Source organism: Catharus ustulatus, chromosome Z, assembly GCF_009819885.2.
Source record: "Catharus ustulatus isolate bCatUst1 chromosome Z, bCatUst1.pri.v2, whole genome shotgun sequence".
Taxonomy (NCBI): domain Eukaryota; kingdom Metazoa; phylum Chordata; class Aves; order Passeriformes; family Turdidae; genus Catharus; species Catharus ustulatus.
This window is the reverse complement of record NC_046262.2, coordinates 28,082,186-28,100,108: the sequence shown is the minus strand read 5'-3', so window position 1 is coordinate 28,100,108 and position 17,923 is coordinate 28,082,186. Positions and strand designations below refer to the sequence as shown.

At 51.2% G+C, this 17,923-nt stretch overlaps 1 protein-coding gene across 6 annotated transcripts; it reads right to left on the bottom strand.

Annotated features, from left to right (window-relative positions):
• Nucleotides 1-1,549: 1,549 nt before the first annotated feature.
• On the bottom strand, nucleotides 1,550-16,106 carry LOC117010793 (glutamine-rich protein 2-like). 6 transcript variants are annotated; one of them, XR_004420761.1, is made up of 15 exons: nucleotides 15,697-16,106; nucleotides 15,286-15,378; nucleotides 14,984-15,088; nucleotides 14,384-14,599; nucleotides 14,172-14,263; nucleotides 13,913-14,021; nucleotides 13,562-13,750; nucleotides 13,178-13,300; nucleotides 12,913-12,975; nucleotides 12,414-12,578; nucleotides 12,145-12,263; nucleotides 11,428-11,493; nucleotides 11,017-11,109; nucleotides 3,154-3,301; nucleotides 1,550-2,851 (listed from the first exon to the last, which is right to left on the bottom strand). XR_004420761.1 is itself a non-coding variant. In XM_033085774.1 (15 exons), exons 1-15 carry the CDS (start codon nucleotides 15,976-15,978, stop codon nucleotides 9,881-9,883), a joined length of 1,830 nt encoding a protein of 609 aa, XP_032941665.1. In that variant the 5' UTR covers nucleotides 15,979-16,106; the 3' UTR covers nucleotides 7,009-9,880. The 6 variants fall into 6 exon arrangements, 5 of the variants coding, with proteins under 5 accessions (XP_032941666.1, XP_032941668.1, XP_032941665.1 ...); XM_033085774.1 differs by lacking the exons at nucleotides 1,550-2,851; nucleotides 3,154-3,301 and adding exons at nucleotides 7,009-9,898; nucleotides 10,493-10,589; XM_033085775.2 differs by lacking the exon at nucleotides 1,550-2,851 and having other exon boundaries at nucleotides 3,104-3,301.
• Nucleotides 16,107-17,923: the final 1,817 nt, after the last annotated feature.

Here is a 17,923-nt window from a genome sequence, read left to right as displayed (position 1 = left end):
CCGGCGGGACTGCGCCTGGCCCGCCCTCCTCCTTGGGGCAGTCCCTGCACCACCACCTCACCCCGGAGAGAATTTTTGGGAAAATAGTTATACCTAGCATAGCCCTGACTTCTCTTGCTGCTGCAGAATTCTTCTATAGGCTAAGATTCTCCTTCAGAAAGAACAATAAGTGCCTTAATTAATGCCTAATTAAGCATTAAGTTGGTCTGCTGTTAATAAAGTACAGTAATTTCACGATTATAAGCCGCACCATTTTGACTAAAATTTTGGTCCGAACCCAAAGTGCGGCTTATAATCAGGTGCAGCTTATATACGGACAAAGAACGAAAAGTTGCTGTTTTAGTTTGGAGGACAGGTGTCTGCTGAGAAAGGCAGGAGCTCCTCTTTGAAATGGAGAAAGTAAAGCCCCTCCCTCCAAATTATTATAATTTTGAAATCAAGGGGCTTTCAGGCAAAAATATGGGAATTAAGAATAAGAGTCTTTACTAGGGAAATTAAAACAGAAATACAGTACGACAAAGAAACAAACTCCAAACCCTGACAAAGTCAGAGTACAACCTGACACCCTGTCAGGCAGGGTGTTGGTAGCAGTCCCATTAAATGGTGGCTGCGTCCTCCTGCAGTGACAGATGTGATTCAGTTGAAGCAGTGCTCCTGTACAAGGTGCAGTTTCCCTCTGGAGGTCCAGTGGTGATGTGGAGAAATCCGGTTTTCCTCTGGAGTCCAGTGGAGAAAGGGGCTCCCTTAGTGTCCCAAAACCTCTGCTTTTATCTTGGTAAGAAATGTTGGGCTCTTCGCCCTGGCTGGAGCAACTTCCAATGGGATGCAGTAATTTTATCAGTCACACAGTGGGACTCAACGGGCCATTAACAGAAAATGACTCACTAGAGGAAGGGTGGGTTGTGAAAAGATAAAGAACAATGCCCCACCTGGTTTCAATGGATGGCCCATTAGCAGAATATCTGCTGTTGAGATAAGGATCACTGCCCCCACCCTCAACAGATGGTGATAGAATAGATACCTTTTATCACACTCTGTATTGTAACGTGCGGCTTATACTCAGTGCGGCTTATAATAGTGAAATTACTGAAATCTCTGGGTGTTTCTTAGAAGAAAGCTTAATAATAATAATAAAAAAAACCCAACAACAATAACAACAAAAAAATCAAACAAAAACAAAGAGAGAAAAGGATTTGTTTGTTTGTTTGGGTTTTTTTGTTTTCTCCCTCGAGAGATCAAACTTTGGATTTGTGTGGGCTCGGTTTCACGGTCCCTATCCACACCACAAAGAGTCAGTAACTCTGGCCACTGCCTGGGATCAGACAACGAGAATGAAATTTTCTATGCGCCTGCTCCCATGTCCCAGGGTAAAGGCAAATCTGGGGCTATAAATAGCGAGTTTTTTGGCAGCTACGAATGCCCAGCGCTGTTTTTTTCCCATGATTTTGCTCCGGGTTTTTTTTGGTTTTGTTTTTTTGTTTTTTAGTTTTTTTGTTTTTTTGTTTTTTTTCCCCCATGAAAGAGCTAAAGCTGATCAATTTTGCAGCACACCGGATTTTTATTATTTTTATAGCTCCATACTAAAATTTGCAATTATATTTAAACATATGCATGTCTTATGTTAAACTGAGATATATTACATTGGAACTTCGTTAACGTTATTACAGTTACAAGACACACCACGGTGGGTTTTTATTCCACTTTAACGCTCCCGCCCCAAGCTGCTATCCAAATGAGCTCCAGGGAGTTCTGCTCACGTTCCTGCTTTATTCCTTATCTCCTGGAGCCCTCTCCTGGCCGCACTCTGCTTTCCCTGGTGCAGCCGGAGGGGTGAGAATTCGCCCTGGAAATAGCTCGTCCCATCCAGCTGTGTTCCCCTCTGCCCATAAATCCCCCCTGCCTGAGCTACGCTACTTTCCTTTAAAACTCAGCCCCCAGAATACGTATTTTGAGCAGAGGCAAAGCCTTCTCCTGTCTTTCTAAGGGAAAAAAGCAAGGCAAACATCTGGAAGCCAAAACTGAGCTGAAATGCTTTAATTTGGTGAAGATTAAGTATGAAACAGTACAGCAGGTGGTAGTTTTGGGACCAAAACTGAATATTGGAGATTTGAAACTCCTGCTCTCACCCAGTGCAGGGTGGAGGGTTTGATGTGGAGGATTCCTATTCCTCTTCCAGGTGTGGAGGGGAAATGGGGATCCCCAAAGGGGGTTTGGACCCGGCTGGGGGTGCAAAGAGCGGGGGATGGAAACTGAAGGGAGCTAGGAACTTCTTAAGGTCTACTGGGAACTATTTTACAGGAGACCTTGCAGAGATGGGATCTCACAGCCTGTCTGGGACCTGGAATGCTCAGCTGTCACTGTGTGTTTACACAACTGTACGGATAAGGTGAGGGTGTGCATGCAGCATAATTATGAAGTTAATTGTACCGTAGATGTGCATGTACATATCTGCTTCGGTGCAGCTGCAGAGGCGGGTGAAGATGGGGCTGTCTGCACTGGTTGTATCCCTGGCCCCCTCTCCTCCTTTTCTTCCCTCCTCCAGGAGTATAAACACCTTTTCCCTTCAGAAGCAGTGTGAAGCTTCCTTAAAAACCCTTCAAGAGAAGGATGAATGCCATGCTAGGCTGACGGAAGCAGCAAAGGAGACAAGACAGGAGATGCTGGTGGGTGGTGCTGCCATCTGGGTGCACCGTGGGGGCCAAACTGCTTAATTCCCCCTCCAGCATCCTCCTCCTTCATGCCCCAGACTCAAGTCAGTGCTGAGAAGCAGAAGCTGCGGGTGATGCTGACAGGGCTTCCTGCTGCTGAGTGACCAGGAATCATGGTTTCATTCCTGGTTCCATTGCCTGTCCTGGAGGTGGAAGGAACAGCAATGTGGTGAAGCTGCTCGAGATGTCATGGATTCAGCAATGCCATGCAGAGCTCCAGGCCAAGTGCCAGCAACCAGATGGTGACCTGCTACGGGTGAGCCAAAACTTTGCCCCAGCATCTGTTTCCCTGCTTTTGGCTTTTATTCACAGGAAAGCAGCTCTAAGAAGCTTTGCCCCTTCCTCTCCAGGATGCCCAAACCACCTTGAGCAGGTATTGGAGCAAAACACATCATCAGGAACACCAGTTTTGGCCCCGAGTCCTCCATATTTTGGATCTTCTTACCCTGTATTCTTTTCCTCTGGGATTTTTGCTTTGGAGCTGGAGAAGGTTGGTGGTTAATCCAAAACTTGGTGATGATGGGGGAATCTTCCATCACATCTTGCAGAAGTGAGAGCCTTGCCCAGGGAAGCAAAGCTGTCCCAGTGGTTTTCTAGCAATGGGAAAAGGAAATTTGGGCATTAAACACCCCAGTTTACTGCCCTCAAGGTGCACAGACAGGAAGGTGTGGCCATCACTGCTGTTGATGTCACAGCTGGAAACAGCTTGAGGATTTTACCCGAAAAACCAACCGGCAGGCAGAGACAGTGACACAATTTAAAGGTGCTTGGAGGGTAAAAACTGGCGAAAAAACAGAATTTATTAAGCAGAAATGGGAAACTCGAGTGGTTCTGGGAGGGCACAGAACCCCAGGGCTGACAGATTTGGCTGGAAAGTGAAAGCATCACAAATGCTCATTTAATTAAAAGAAAATCGGGGATTTATTCCTGATTAGCCCTAAGGGATAAAAAACAGGAGGCAGTTGCTGTTGATGGTTAATTAGTACCCAAATTAGGACACTAATTATGTGTAGAGGGAGGTGATGCCCCAGGTGAAGGGAGTTGTATCTCCCATCTCAGGTGGTCTTGCCTTCTCCATGCAACAGGGATTGAGTGGATATGGGGAAGGCCCTGGCCAGATCCAGACGTAAAAATCTCTGGGGTCATCTTCTGTTTCCAGACATCTTGGAGTGCTCTCTGGAGGAAGACTCAGAGGGATATTGGGGAGGTGAGTCCAGCTTCAGGGACTTACTGAACTTCCATTTAGGTTCAGTGCCTGGAGCTGATTCTCTGATGCCATTTTTGGAGGTGATATTCCAGTGCATAGAGCCTCATGAACATCCCTCTCCTTGCCAGCAATTGTGACCCTGGATCCAGCCACAGCTCACCCCCAATCCTGGTGTCATCAGATGGCCAGACTGAAGGTTGCTGGGAATCATCCCCAGCTCCTCTTGCCCTCAGGAATGGAGCATTTTGAGTGTCTCCTTTGTGTTTTGGGTCAGCAGAGCTTTGTAGGGGGCCAGCATTGCTGGGCTGTCCTGACTGGGCACTGGGGTAGGCTTGGGAATTCATGTCCCATAAGGGCTGCTTAGTCTGAGCCCTGAACATGGGGTTTGGGCTATGGGGCAGTGGTAGGGGCAGCTTCAGTCTCTCACCTGGCCCAGCCCTGCATCTCTGCCCACAATCACACTCTCCAACGCATCGAGGTGGCCCTGGATTATGCTGGTGGGCAGGTGGCCTTCCGTGATGGTGATAGCCAGACTGAAATCTTTGCCTTTCGCTGGCCACTTTCGAAGGTAAACGACTCCAGCCACTCTGGCTGGGCAAGGGGCCAGCTCTGCTCACCCTCTGTCCCAAAAATCCACTATGAACCTGCCAAGTGCAGACACTTCCTCCACCCCAACAAACACTCCACTCAACAACTAACAGCTGCACTCCCCCACAGCCCCATTTAATTTCTCTTATAACATCTAATTTAACAATCACATTTCACTCTTTTGCTTCTCAATAGGAGAACAGAGGTATTTTTAGTTCCTCAGCTGTTTATCAGTGGATGCATGGACCAGTAAAACAGGGAGAACATCCCTAAGAGATGTTTAAAAACTCACCCTGAGGAAGAAATGGGCTTTGTTGCTGATGCTAGATGTCTCATAATAAAGTTTTGCAGGTGGAAACTTTTCTGCTTCGGATTTGTAGAGAATTTAGGGGAAATGGGCTAAAACCACACTTCATGTCACCCAGGATCACTCAGGCTGGGTCTTTTCAGGGTTTTGTATTCATTGCCAGGACGTAAGCAGGGAGAGAGGCCACAGACAGGATTTCATCCCCCATCTCACTGACTACAAGTGAATAGAAGGGGAAAAAACTAAATGAACAGTATCTTGAAGCAGCAGAAGTTGTTATGAGGGTTCAGCCATGTACTGAAGTGCTGTTATCAACAAGTACAGGCAGGTCTCTGCCTCTTGCAGTCCCAGTCACTCCTTTGCTGCCAGTCTTGTCTCCCCATCCACATGCACTCTTCACATTGGTCTGAGGAAGAGGAGAAACTACCAGGAAGGGCAGCAACTTTTATCTTCAGGACCCTAATTTTAGACAAGGGCCCTGACAAAATACAGGTCACAGCTAAACCCACATTACAGCCTTGCTCAGTTGTATAACTAGTTGTTTCCCTGTTTGGCTCATGGTGAGGTTGAAAAACAAGGTCCAGTGATGTGTAAAGCAAAGCACTTTGCAGCATCCTGCTCCAACAGATGAGCTTCCAACATTCCATCCACTTTTTGTCTGAAAAGCTTAATGGATATTTAATTTGAAAGTCCATACAAAAAATAAACAAAAACCCCCTGCCTTTTTGTGTTACTCAATAGCCCTACAGCTGGCTCCCAGTATTGAGGTGGGGAGAAAATCAGCCTGTTTTTGCTCAAGGGCAGCTCAACAGCATCCTATCAGCAGCTGGGTGTGCAGATGGTTGGGTGTGGAGGGTGCACAGCCCCCACTCCTTGAGCACAGCCAGCAGAAGCACCTTGCAGCCCTCCCAAAGGGGCCTGTGGACCCTGAAACCCTTCTGAGTGACAGGCACATCTCATACCAGCCCATGAAAGAGGCTGTGGGGAGTAGCTGAAGGGTTTGTTTGGTTTTTTTTCCACAAGAGTCCAAGTTTTTTCCACAAAGCTGGAGCCCAGGATGCATCTTGTCAGGTTTGGGTCTTGAGGAAGAGCATTCCCCGGGGGAGGAGTTTCAGCCATTGCCTCCTGCTTCTCCCCATCCTGCTCCTCTTTCACTAGCACCTCAGAATCAGACCGAGAGGGAAGAGTGCATCCAAGAGAAGTGCAGCAGGCATGGAGGGACAAATCTGGGTGAGGACTGCAGGCCCTCCACTGTGTAGGTGTGTTAAAACTCTCCTGCTCCTGATTGAGGTCCACTGTAAGTGAGAAGAGGTAGATTTTGGGGATGGATTCAGGTTATTAGTTTGTTGGTGTTGGTTGGTGCTTGTAAAAATGGAGCTCAAAAGGCACTTTTTAAAACCAACAGCTTGTTATATCCAGAAAACAGAAAATACAGCTCCAGTGAAAACCACGGGGGTGTCTGTGTTTTCAATCCTCTGTTTTTTTGTATGTTTGCTCCATTTTGGGCTTTCTCCCCAAGGGAACAGCTAGCACAGTGGGAAATTGTGATTTTCTACCTTGAAACAGTGCCCACAGAGAAGAAAAGAAACCCCCAGTTTAGGGAGGAACTTGTTAAAAAAATGGTGGCCTCTGCACTGTTGCCTTGAGGAGAAAGTGCTGATAAATCCCCAACCCTTTTGTTTTTGAGAAGACTGTCCCCTTTTAAGTGAAAATAAGATTTGTTGTTTTCAGTACCAGCAGTGGATGTGGGGAAGAAACAGATCCAAAAATATCCCTAAACCCTCCCAGAATTAACCCATATCCTGCTTCGGGGTGGGGGGGGGCTTAAGTGTTTCAGGTGTCGCCAGTTTGCCCAGTTCCCTCCTCCAGTGGCCTTTCCTCCTCTTCTTATGCAGTTTATTGGGATAAAATGTCATATTTCATTAAATTTTTTCCATTTTATAATTTCTCCTGCTCTGAGAAGAGACTTCTTCTCCCCAAAATGAAGCCTAGCAGGACTTTCCTCCCTCCGAGCCCATTCTTTGCTCAAAACTCCCTCCAAAGAGCCAAAGCATTTATTTAAGCTAAAAGGTTTTTTTTAAACATAGGATGAAAGGGTATAGGCATTACAAGGCCTTAGCAGCATGATAGAGATGATAGCTGAGTTGAGAAAAAGAGATCTGAATTTTGGGTCATTTTTAGTTTTTGCCTTTTATTCCATAAAGTAGTCACTCTGTTCGGACTCATGCTTTAGACCTGAACTTCCTTCATGGAGGAATTTCCCCCTGAAGCTACAGTGAGACAGCTGTGCTTTGCTGTTTACCCAAATCCTCCACACACCAAATTTAAAAAAAAATTATGAACTGAACTTTGTCTTGAAATAAACTGGTTGAGCTCAGCGATTTATTGTGTCAATCATAACCTGGGATTGGTGTCTTAAACAAGGTGCTTTTGAGTTCCTCTGCAGTGCTGCCTCAGGTGGGACCCTCCAGGGGATAGGGACAGCCAGAGGTGAGGATATTCAGGGAGAAACTGATCTGTGAGAACAAAGACATCTAGAATGGGGGATTGAGGACTTAGGGGGAGAGAGACCACTGAGGCCGGTTGGGGACCCAGGGAGGTGAGGGGTCTCTAAGGCCCCTAAGGTTGCATGTCAGGGGTGGGTGACATGCCCATGTTGAAGTGGGCCCATCTCCAGCTCCACAACCCTCTGCTCCTCCTGCACACCTTTGCTGGGTCAGGGCCAGGGTTCAGGACTCTCATGTCTCTGTCCTCAACAGCCAGCCCAGGGGAAGAATTAACTTCTTTATACTTGCCACTTTTGTTTGACCAGTAGTGATTGATGTGACTGGCCTTAAAATAATGGTGCCAAGAAGCAGGAGGACACTGACAGTTTAAAGCAGGTCCAAGCCCACTGTAAAGATAAGATTAATGCTGTAAATGCAGTGTACTGGGAGAAGAGGTCAGGAGGGAGCACTCTGGTTCCCAAATCACAAGGAGATGCTCCCTCACTCCTCACCCAGAGTGTAACTCATGGACCCTATGGGGGCACAGGACCGTGTCTTATCCTGCTCTCACATCTCCTCTCCAGCTCCTGCTGTGGACCCCCACCTCAGTAGCTCTCTGCCCACAGGTTTTCAGCCAGCCTCACATCCAGTGCAACCCTCCTGCCAGGGTCTCAGCAAAGGCCAGGGAGCCTGCCTCCATGTTCCCATGCTTACAAATGCTACAGCAGCCTTCACACAGACAGAGCTATTGGATGAGTTCCGGCACCTCCTGGAGGTGCCCCATAGCCAGCACTACATGGGGAGGGGATGCCATCCCATGCAGAGTCCCTGGCTCCTCTGGGCTCATCCATGGAAAGGAGAACTGTTAAGTGTGGAAGAGGTTTTGATGACTAACATTTTGGCTGACGAAAATTCAGTAAATGTTGTTAATGAAGTTTTCAGAGGAGTTCTGGAGGCAATGGGTTTAAACGAGATTGGGGAAGATTACATTGCTTCAAAACCAGCTGCATCTGATACAGGAGGAGCCAGACAGAGAAAAGTTCTGGAGTAAATATCCACTATCTTCCAAAAGCAGGTCTAGACCTGCCAGATGGTCTTGGACCCAGCTCTAGCACCTGGCACTCGGCATCCAGCTGTGGGCTCTCAGGTACCTCAAATCCCAAGCTATCCTCACCCCTCAACATCCTGACCCCCTGCAGCCAAGGTGAGATGTCCCTAATCTTCTCCAGCACCTTCAGCTCCCCAGCACCCCTCGTCCTGCCCCTCTTCACCATGGCCCCCCAACATGTTGTGCTGATGGTGTTGGGGTGCACGGGGCCTGCAGTAGTGACTGCCTGGATCAAAGTCCAGGGATGCCTGACCAGCACCACATGGAAAAAGACACCGTGCAGGGCACCCTTTCGTTCCTGAAGACCCCTCACCTGTCCACCATCACCCAGCGCTCACCACGCTGTGTGGTCATCAGCATGTAGGGCTGTGAGGACAGAGACGTGTCCCGTATGGTGCCCACAATGGAGCCTGCTTGGTGCTGAGCACCATGGCTTGGTGGGACAGTCAGGATCCTGTGCACCCAAACACTCACCCCAACCTGCATCCCTGCATGCACCCTGACACCCTGGTGTTTCCCAGACTCTTATACCAACCCCAGAGGTCCCTGTTGTCTCCAAAGCCCTACGGTAGTCCCCAACCTTCTAGAATTCCCAATGCCCCTGACATCCCTGTCCCCACAGATCAATCACTCTTCATCTACCTCTGGCAGTCCCTATCCCCTTGGAGAGTCACACCTTGAAGCTGTACCCCAGGATGAGACTGGGGCTTCCTCATGGGGCTGGGGAACAGCAGGTGAGGGTGATGTCACTGGACACTTCCAGGGCCTCAACCTTGGGAAAGACAAGTGGTGTAGGAACTGTACCTGCTACATGGTCACTGTCAATTATGGGACACCAGGGACCTACAGGACACTATGTCACCTAATGGACACCAGGGACAGTAGGTGGCATAGATGGTGAGGACAGCAGTGGCACTAGCATCACTGCTGCACATTCCACAACAAATTGAGCATTCCCTGCCAGGGTCCCACAGGTTTGCATTGTTCCCAGGGTGCAGTGATGGTGATGATAGTGCTGCACTGAGCAATGCTGCTTGGGCTCACCTTGAGTTCCCCCAAGATGCATGGTGCTGCTGCAGTCTTGCCAAAATTCAGTTCAGGGGCATCAGCAGCATAGGTGGGGAGTTACCCAGGGACTACACCTCTTGCACCTCCACAGCCTATGGGTTGGGGCAACCCCAGCCCTTCTACCTGGCTGAGTGACATCCCCCACATATTCCCATGACCCAGTCTGGGAGCTCACGCCAAGCTCTCCTGCTCCTGTCCCCACCAAAACTTTACCCTTTCCTGTGGCAACTGTCCAGCTTTAGGGTGGCAGCTCTGAAACGGGCGGTTAGTTTGGAAATCAGTCTTACTTAGAATATCTCAAACACAGCAGGTTACAATTTTTTTATTAACCTGAAAAGAAATCCCTTTGGGCAGCTGTTCCAGTCTTTCCTTCATGCAGGGCCCTGAGCATCCTGGCTGGCTGATGCTTTAGTAAGGTGGTGGGAACTGGGGGCAAAGGACAGAGGTAAGCCTGAAGCCTGAAGCCCTGAGCCTGAAGCTCAGGGGCATCTGCATGGACAGAGACACTCAGGGACAGAGTACTGGCCTCTGCCCTCCAACCTATGAGCTATTTTCCCACACTGGCCACAGCCATCTCCACAGTGCACTCCATTTTGAACACACCCAAGGATCAGTTGTCCCATCTGCCAGTCACCCCTCTCCTTTTTGCTTCCACCCCTCCTCAGCCTGCACCAGACCCCAGATCCTCCCTGCACCAGCCCAGGTCTGCAGAGAGAGCCCTGCTCACCCAACACCAGCAAATAGCTGGTGCTCTCTCCCCTCCACCACTGGTATCCTGACAGGCCATATCCAGCCTATCCTGCACCCTCTTTGACACCTCAGGCCTGTGGTCCTTGCCCCAATCCATGTGGCCATCTGTGCCCAGCAGCTCAGTCACGCTGGGCTGGGAAAGAGAGAATGGCTGGCTGCAACGTGGGGCCCAATTCAGCATCCCCAGGCAACCCTCCCCACCCATCTCTCCTTGAGGAAACGAGGCAGGGTGGCCTCCACATGCTCAACATCTCCCTTCACCATCCCTACCTTTTTGGAGAGGTGTAGGACACCCTTGAGTGGTGTATTGAATGTGTCCTGTCCCCTGCGGCTCTGCAACTTGAGGAACTTGCTATTGACCAGCTTCCTGAGGGATGGGCATGGAGATGCTCATTGTCCATCACTGTGGTACCTTAGGCTTCATTCCACCGTGCCAGGGAGCGGGGAAGAGGGTGCTCCCTACTGACACATGTCTCTGCTGACTCCCCTACAAATGCTGCCTGTCCCACTCTGCTAAATCCCCACCAAGCCTGAGGGGCTTATCTGAGACCAGAAAAAACTGACATGTGGCTTCAGTCCACTGAGACCAGGGTGTGATGGAGCAGTGCAGTAGGGGCTTTAAAACCCCAGAGACCTGGGGCAAGTACAGCTGGCCCTCTGTGGCCCCCCCCTGCTGCCCTGCCCTGCCCAGCCTCCCTGGCCCCCTCTGTCCCGATTCAGGGAAGAGATCTCACTTGCCAAGATGGTACTATCCAGCATCCCAGTGGCCAGTGATGGGTCCCCATGTCCCCTACCTTTGACCGTGCTGTTGTGCTTGTTCCTCCATGGTGATGGTACAGAGGTGGCCACTGGAGAGCGATGGCAAGAGTGGGAGTGTGTCAATGTGCCTGGGGAGGGCAGAAGCCATGGGTGGGTGATTAGGGACAAACAAGCCACCCTAGCTTTGGGCAGAGCACCAAAACCCATAGACTTGTACTCCACAGCATCCCTCTGCCTGCTACCCTCAGGGAAGTGTTCCTGGAGGTGTTCCCATTCCACATCTGAAAGACATGGCTTCAGAGGGGGCTCAGCAGCATCAGGCACTCCAGGCAAACACTCTAACCCCTGTGCCTGAGACAGCAGGGATCACCAGCACCCATCCCCTGTCCCACCCACCCAGCCCCCCAGACGGCGCAGTGTATTTACTGGCGCCAGGTGCTACTCACGGGCCAGGCACCTGCATGTTGAGGTGCCGGTCGCAGGACAGGCACTTGTAAGGGACCAGCAGCTGCCTAAGGGAGAAAAGGCTGGGTGAGCTCCTGACAGGGCTGCAGTGCACACAGCTAGCAGCTCACAGGCAGGAACAGGAGCCAGGCACATTGCTGCAAGGAGACTCATTGATTTCAGGGGGAACTGTGGCACTTTGAGCCTGGTTTTCCTCCTGCCCAAGGGGACAAGGAGACAAACTTGCCTTGGCAGCACTGGCACTGCTGAACTGTGGCTGTGGCCCATAGCTGCCCAGAGCAGGCAGGGATATGAGTGGAAGGGTGCAGGCACCTACACTGCCATCCAAACCAGCCCTTCCCCAGTGTAATTCCTTCTCAATGTTCACAACTCCCCTGCACCTTGCCAAGGAAGGCAGGTCATGACTGAGGCCTGTGGCAACGTGTTGCACCCCTGCCCAGGGGAACTACTCTCTGTCCACCATCCTTGAACCTTTGCACCCACACTCCAGTTCTAGTTTGGACAGCTCCTTTCTGCAGATGCCCATTCTTGTGCCTCCTTTGATGTGGAGAATCTGATACTGATGGGTGAAGAAGATGTAGTGGCATTGACAGTGTCCCTGCAGTTTGTTGGCTACATTGTTCTCACGCCAGGGTACCATACAGGAAGGAACAAGGCCAGTGCTGTTGCCAAAGCCAATACCATCCCATTGCACTCACTGCTTAATTCCAGCAGCGTCGTCAATCTTTACTGACAACTCATCCTTGAGATCCTTGATGATCCTTGCCCAGGTATCCTCCAGCTGCTTCTGGAAAGGCCTGAGCTCCAGGCGATCCAGCTGTGGACAGATGCACACCCTTAACCAGCTGCTCCAGGATGGAACATGGTAGTCCCCAGGGAAAAGCAAGCAGAGAGGGAAACCTCAGAGGGATGCTGCCTCAGGCTGCAAAGCCCCAGTTTTGTACTGTGAGGATAAGGCACCCCTCACCTTGAAGTCCAGGGCATCATTGAACCGCTGCTGCGCCTCCTGCCAGCGCTGCTCCTGGCCCAACACCCGTCTCAGCAAGTCTTGTATCCTCTCCTCCAGACGCTCCATGCTCGCATCAAAATGGGCGCAACTAACTTTGCTGCCCAGGGCTGCTTTGTCCACTTTCTAGCAGGGAGGAAAGGCAGGAGAGTGGTGTGCACAGGGCAGACATACGAGAGACAGGGCCAGCACATGTTGGGGACAGATGCAGAGACATTCCTGTGGGGCCACTGTGCCCTTTTCAGAGCTGTGTGGCCTGCTTACCCCATCACCCTCATGGGGTCAAAGGGACTTAAAGAGGGAGACAGAGGGAGCTGGCAAGGGATCTGCAGCCAGTCTTACACCCTCTCTTTTCAACACCCAGTTTTGCTGCAGAGCACTTAAAGGACAAAGGGCATTTGTCACCCTGCCCAACACCCCCAAGATCCCTTGGGCTGAAGATGGACTCTCAAGACCATACCAGCAGCAGCAGGTCCTCCTTGTCTGCTTTCTTCTCAAGACCCTCCAGGGACCGGAACAGAGCCTTGCAACACAGAAAGCATTTCATGACACCATAGCAGGGTCAGAGCTGTGTTCTGGCCAGCCAATGCTCCCTGCTCTTTGGGAAAGGCCATTTGAACCAACAGAGGGCTGCGAGCAGGTGGGAGTGGGATCAGACCTCTGGCAGTCTCCACCCTCAGTGTGCCTGGGGGATGCTCTGACCCTCTGGGAGTCCAGCCACCAACCTCGATATCTTTCTGATGCTGGTGATGGTCATCCCGGAGGCTCCCCGTGATGTAGCTGAGCTGCTCACAGTCCCCTTCCACCCGCACAACAGTGGCCTGGATGCTCTTTAGCAACTCCTCATCCTGCTCCAGGGAGAAAGACAAACAAGATAGTGTCATGCAAAGGGTGTCTGGCTGCCCTCAAGGAGAGATCTGGGTTACTTGGCCACCAGCCATGAGCCCTCAGTGCCAGCTGGACATTTGTAACAAGGCTTTAATTTCCTGCCATACTGCCAACTCATCCAAACCAAACTGGGGGGTGCTGCTCTACATTACAGCAAGCACAACCAGACAGAGGGTCCTGACACAGCCTCCCAAGTTTCCCCGATTTTGCCAGCTGCCTACCTGGGTCTTCTCTGGCAGTGACTTCAGCACCTGCTGGGGCACCAGGGAGTCCACCTGCTCCTGGAGCCTTACACAGCGGTGTAGGAGCTTCCTCAAAAGCTTGTTATCCAAGTTGCGGTCAGGGCACACTTCCTCTAACTCTCTCTGTGTCTGCCCCATATTCTCCATCATTGCCCTCAGCTCATTCAGCTGCAGAGAGGGGAGAAAGAATTGATTTTGAGATACAATGGATGCAGCCAGCAGAATCTGGCACCCAGATGGCCCTGACCAGGCAGGGAGTGTGGCCAGGAACCCCACAAGGAGCACTCTGCCATTCAGGACAACAGCTGGAGCGCTGCCCCCAAACCTCACCTGCTCCTGAAGCTCGTCAGCTGTGACCAGCTGCTTTAGTGTGGCCTTGGTAATCTTCTGCTCCTCTCTCAGCTCCTTCTGCTCCTCCTTAATCTCCTGCAGTGCAGACCTAGCCAACAAGATGAGAGCACAGGCAGGCTGAGTCTCCACAAGGCCACTCAGGTGAGCTGTCCTCCCCAACAGCTGGACTGCCACCCCCCATACCTCCCAGCTCCCTTGCAGCCCCATAGGATACAAAATACTCTCCCCGTCCTCTTACTCCAGCTGTAGGGGAATCTGGTTGGTGCTATCGACTTCGCTCGTGGCTACAGTCATATCCAGCTTTCCAAGGGTATCCTCCAGCTGTCTGATCTGGGAACGGTGGTAGTAGCACAGTCAGGGCATGGACCCCATGCTCTCCTTTGTCTGCTTTCTCCCTGCCAACTCCCCCTGGCATCCCTGCAGTCCCCTTAGGGACTGCTATGGGCTTACCTTTTCCTTCTCACCCTGCAGGTCTCTGGCCAGGCTCTGCAGGGAGGACATCTGGCCCTGGAGCTCAGACAGGTCTCTGAAGATGCTCTCCATAGCTTGATGGTCTGCTTGGGAATCAGTGGTGCCACTTTGTGCACTGGGGGTCTCTGTCTGCATCCTAATGGTGGGTTGGTCATGGAGGACCAATGGCTGGCTTGCAGCATCCTGGACGTTCCTCTGGAGAGGGGTGAAAGGAGGGACTGCAGTCAGGACCTGGGAGCATCCACTACTGATCTTGGGCCCAAGCCAGAGAGACCCTGGGTGCACTGAGGCTGCCATGCACTGGTAGATCTTTACCTTCTTTCCTTCCCAGCACTCCCTTTTTCCAGGGCTTTGTTTAGTTCAAAGCGCCTTGGTTGAGGGAGACAGTGACCTCTACTACCAGGTTGATCTGCAGGCAGAGGTGGGAGCCTCCTACTGGGCAAGGCTGAGTTCCCTCACAGGACACCCTTCCTACTCTGCCCTCTCACTGCCCTTCACACTGGGTGACACCCACAATCACAGGGTGGCAGTCTTGAGAGGCAGGGAGGGCCCAATTCAGTCACAAAGGCAGCAGCTCACCTGGGCAAGTGCTTCCTGGATCATCCGGATATCTTCTCCCATGCGGTACTGTGTGGCCTTCATTTCACTGATCTCTTTACGAAGATCCTTGCAGAGATTCGTGGTCTAGGAGAGGGGGGTGGGAGGGATGAACCTCATGGGAGAGTCCCTGGGGACCTGCAGGACCTTTGCCTGCACCATGGTCTGTGGGGCACAGCCAGATAGCTGGGCACTCTCCATCGATCTGGCACGGCCGGATGCAGCTGAACCTCCAGCACACAGAGATGTCTCAGACCTGTAACATGCTGATGGCGGCAGCTCACCTGGCCAAGTGCCTCCTTGATCCTCTGGATTTCCTGTCCCATGCTGGACTGCGTGGCCTTAGTCTCAGCCATCTCCTGGGAGAGAGCTGTGGCCTAGGAGAGACGAGTGGCCGGGGTGAGCTCCAGGCAAGCATCTCCTCAGAGACTCCTACCCCTGTCCTGGGGAGCCTATTTCTGGGTCTGCAGGAGAAGACTCAAAATGGGAAGGACCCAAAGCACCCAGAGCAGTGTTTCAGTCCCAGATATTCCCAACAAATTTGCCTCCCTTTCCTACAATGAAAGTCAACATGCTGCTTGGAGCTTGGGCTTCAACAAAACCTTGGTATAAGGGCACAGACCCCACAGGAGGGGGCGTCTTAGGGGGAGCACCCAGGGGGTGGGAAAAGTCTCTACCTTGAAGATGCCACTCACTTTGGCTTCAGTATTCTCCACCTCTCCCATGTCGGCAGCCGCAGGAGGGCTGCTCCTGGTCTCCTGCAGCTCGTCCTTCCCGGGCGACTGCTCCGAGACCCGTGCCGCAGCCTCGGTGCCGGTCCCGCCTTCCTCCTCCTGCGGGACCGCGTCCTGCAGGCCCAGAAGGCTCAGGTGTTCCAACATGATTCGCAGCAGTCTGCGGAGCGCCTCTAAATTGACATTGACCTCGGGCGTCCCGATGGCGTCATCCAGCAGCTCTAACAGGCTGACCGAGACCATGGCTGCTGCCCTGCCTGAAAACAAGGCACTTCGTGCTCGGAATGAAGCTGCAGCTAGGAATGCGGGCAGCCAGCAGCCTCCTTGCTCCTCTTCCGTGCCTCCCTGAGCCCCGGTCACATGTGCCTGTGTTTGTGGTGCTCCTGTTGCCAGGTAACGCCTGGCCCTGGCAGCCGGTTGTTGTGGAGTCGTGGAAGAGGCCGGATTGGAAGGGACTTTTTACACATCACCGAGTCCCGTGTCTGCAGCTGTGCTGGGCTAGGGACCCCTGGCTGAAGGGGTGCTCCCTGATGGTCCCCTTGTTCTTCAGCCACCCCACCTGGGACTGGGGGGACAGGAACTCCAAAATTCCCTTGCTCCCTTTGATCTTCATCCACTCCTTGGGCTGGGTGGGACAGCATTAGGGGTACCCCAACCCCCTGTGTCCCCTGAAGTGTCGTTCCCCTTGGGCTGCCTGGGTACAGCACAGTTGAGGGCAGTGATACAGCTGCCATGGTGCTTCGAGCAGTGGGAAGGCAGCTGTGCCTAAGACCTGCTTTGATGTAACCAGGATTTACAGCTCAAATTTTAAATTAATCATCTCTTCTCTGGTGAGAAATCTGTGAGAGACTCTAGCATGCTGGCCCTGTCCCTGACCCTGATACAGTAGGGGAGGAGTAAAAGGTCATGGAGCTGGGGAACAGGGCCACCTCAGTGTGGGAATGTCACCCACCCATGATCCTAAATGGCAGGTCCGCTGAGAGTCTGAAGGTCCCTGACCCCATAGGATCCTACACCAGCACCCAGAGGTCATTGTCCCCAGGAAGTCCCCATCTCCACTGAAGGTCTCCAGCTAGGAGCAGCACTCTGAGATGGGGCTAAGGGTCCACATGGGTCTGGGGCAGGTCGTGTGGGTCACCAGCCACCTTGCGGACCTTGACCCTGTGAGGGGCAAGTGATGCAGAAGGGTTTGCGTGGTGATGGCATGATGAGGGCACAGGTCTCATGGTGTCTCACCATGGGGATCCACTGGCTGCCTCCTCCCTGCCTATGCACCACTGGTCAGTTTCTGTTCATATCAAGGAATGTTAAAGAACAAGTGAATTGCATGTGTCATGATAGTTTTTATGCAATTTTAGATCTTGTGGAGCCGATATAGCTGACCTGTGCATGTTCACAGACCTGTTTATGTTAACGTACAAGTGCTTTCTTTGTTCAGAGTTAAAGAGTCAACTAAAAATCCCCAAGTATTTCAGCAGGGTTGCTGAAATGGGTAACCTAGTCCTCCAGGTCAAATTTACTTAAATCTGCAGATGCCTTTCTAACAGGGATTCTCCATAACTCTCCAAATCTTCCAGACCAGGAGTCTAAGGAAAAGAGACGTCGCTCAAGCAGGGTGCTTCCACATATATATAGAAGATAAATACTTGCAATACAGTGTCAAGAAAAGCATCTTTGGACTTAAGAGGATTTTCACCATATGGTTTGGTCTCTTGGTTGAGTGGATGGCAAAACAATACCATCAACACCTGCTCAGTTACATCTGATCCAGATAAATAAGTTATAGGTAAACAATCCCCTGCTTAATCCTGTGTTTAATAACAGCATACTCCGAATCTAGATCACCCATAGTTAGAGGGGTTTCTTCCAATCTCAGCATTTGTTCTTAAGCATTTGTTTTGTTGAAGGAATTCTTGCAAAAACTACAGCAAAATCACTAGAGACAATAACATAAATCCTGAATTTGATATGGTTCGGATTTCTTCTTATAGCTAAAGGAGCTCTTAAGGAGAAGATAGGCTAAAACAAGAGTAAAGAGGGAAATTATTTATTTATAGCACGTTAGGAACACTGTTCACAGTACATCATTAACAGGGTGACTACATAATAAGGTGATCATAAAAGAGTGACTTTAAAAGCTAGTTAAAGACAAGGCATAGGTTATAGGCTAGTCATGGAAACTGGTAGG

Excerpts from the sequence above, each read along its gene's own strand:
- LOC117010793 (XM_033085773.1), bottom strand. The coding sequence starts at position 15,978 with ATGGTCTCGGTCAGCCTGTTAGAGCTGCTGGATGACGCCATCGGGACG. Across the intron at positions 15,379-15,696 it reads TGGAGAATACTGAAGCCAAA|GCCACAGCTCTCTCCCAGGA; the intron begins GTGAGTGGCATC and ends CGTCTCTCCTAG. Across the intron at positions 12,579-12,912 it reads AGGAGGACCTGCTGCTGCTG|AAAGTGGACAAAGCAGCCCT; the intron begins GTATGGTCTTGA and ends CCTCCCTGCTAG.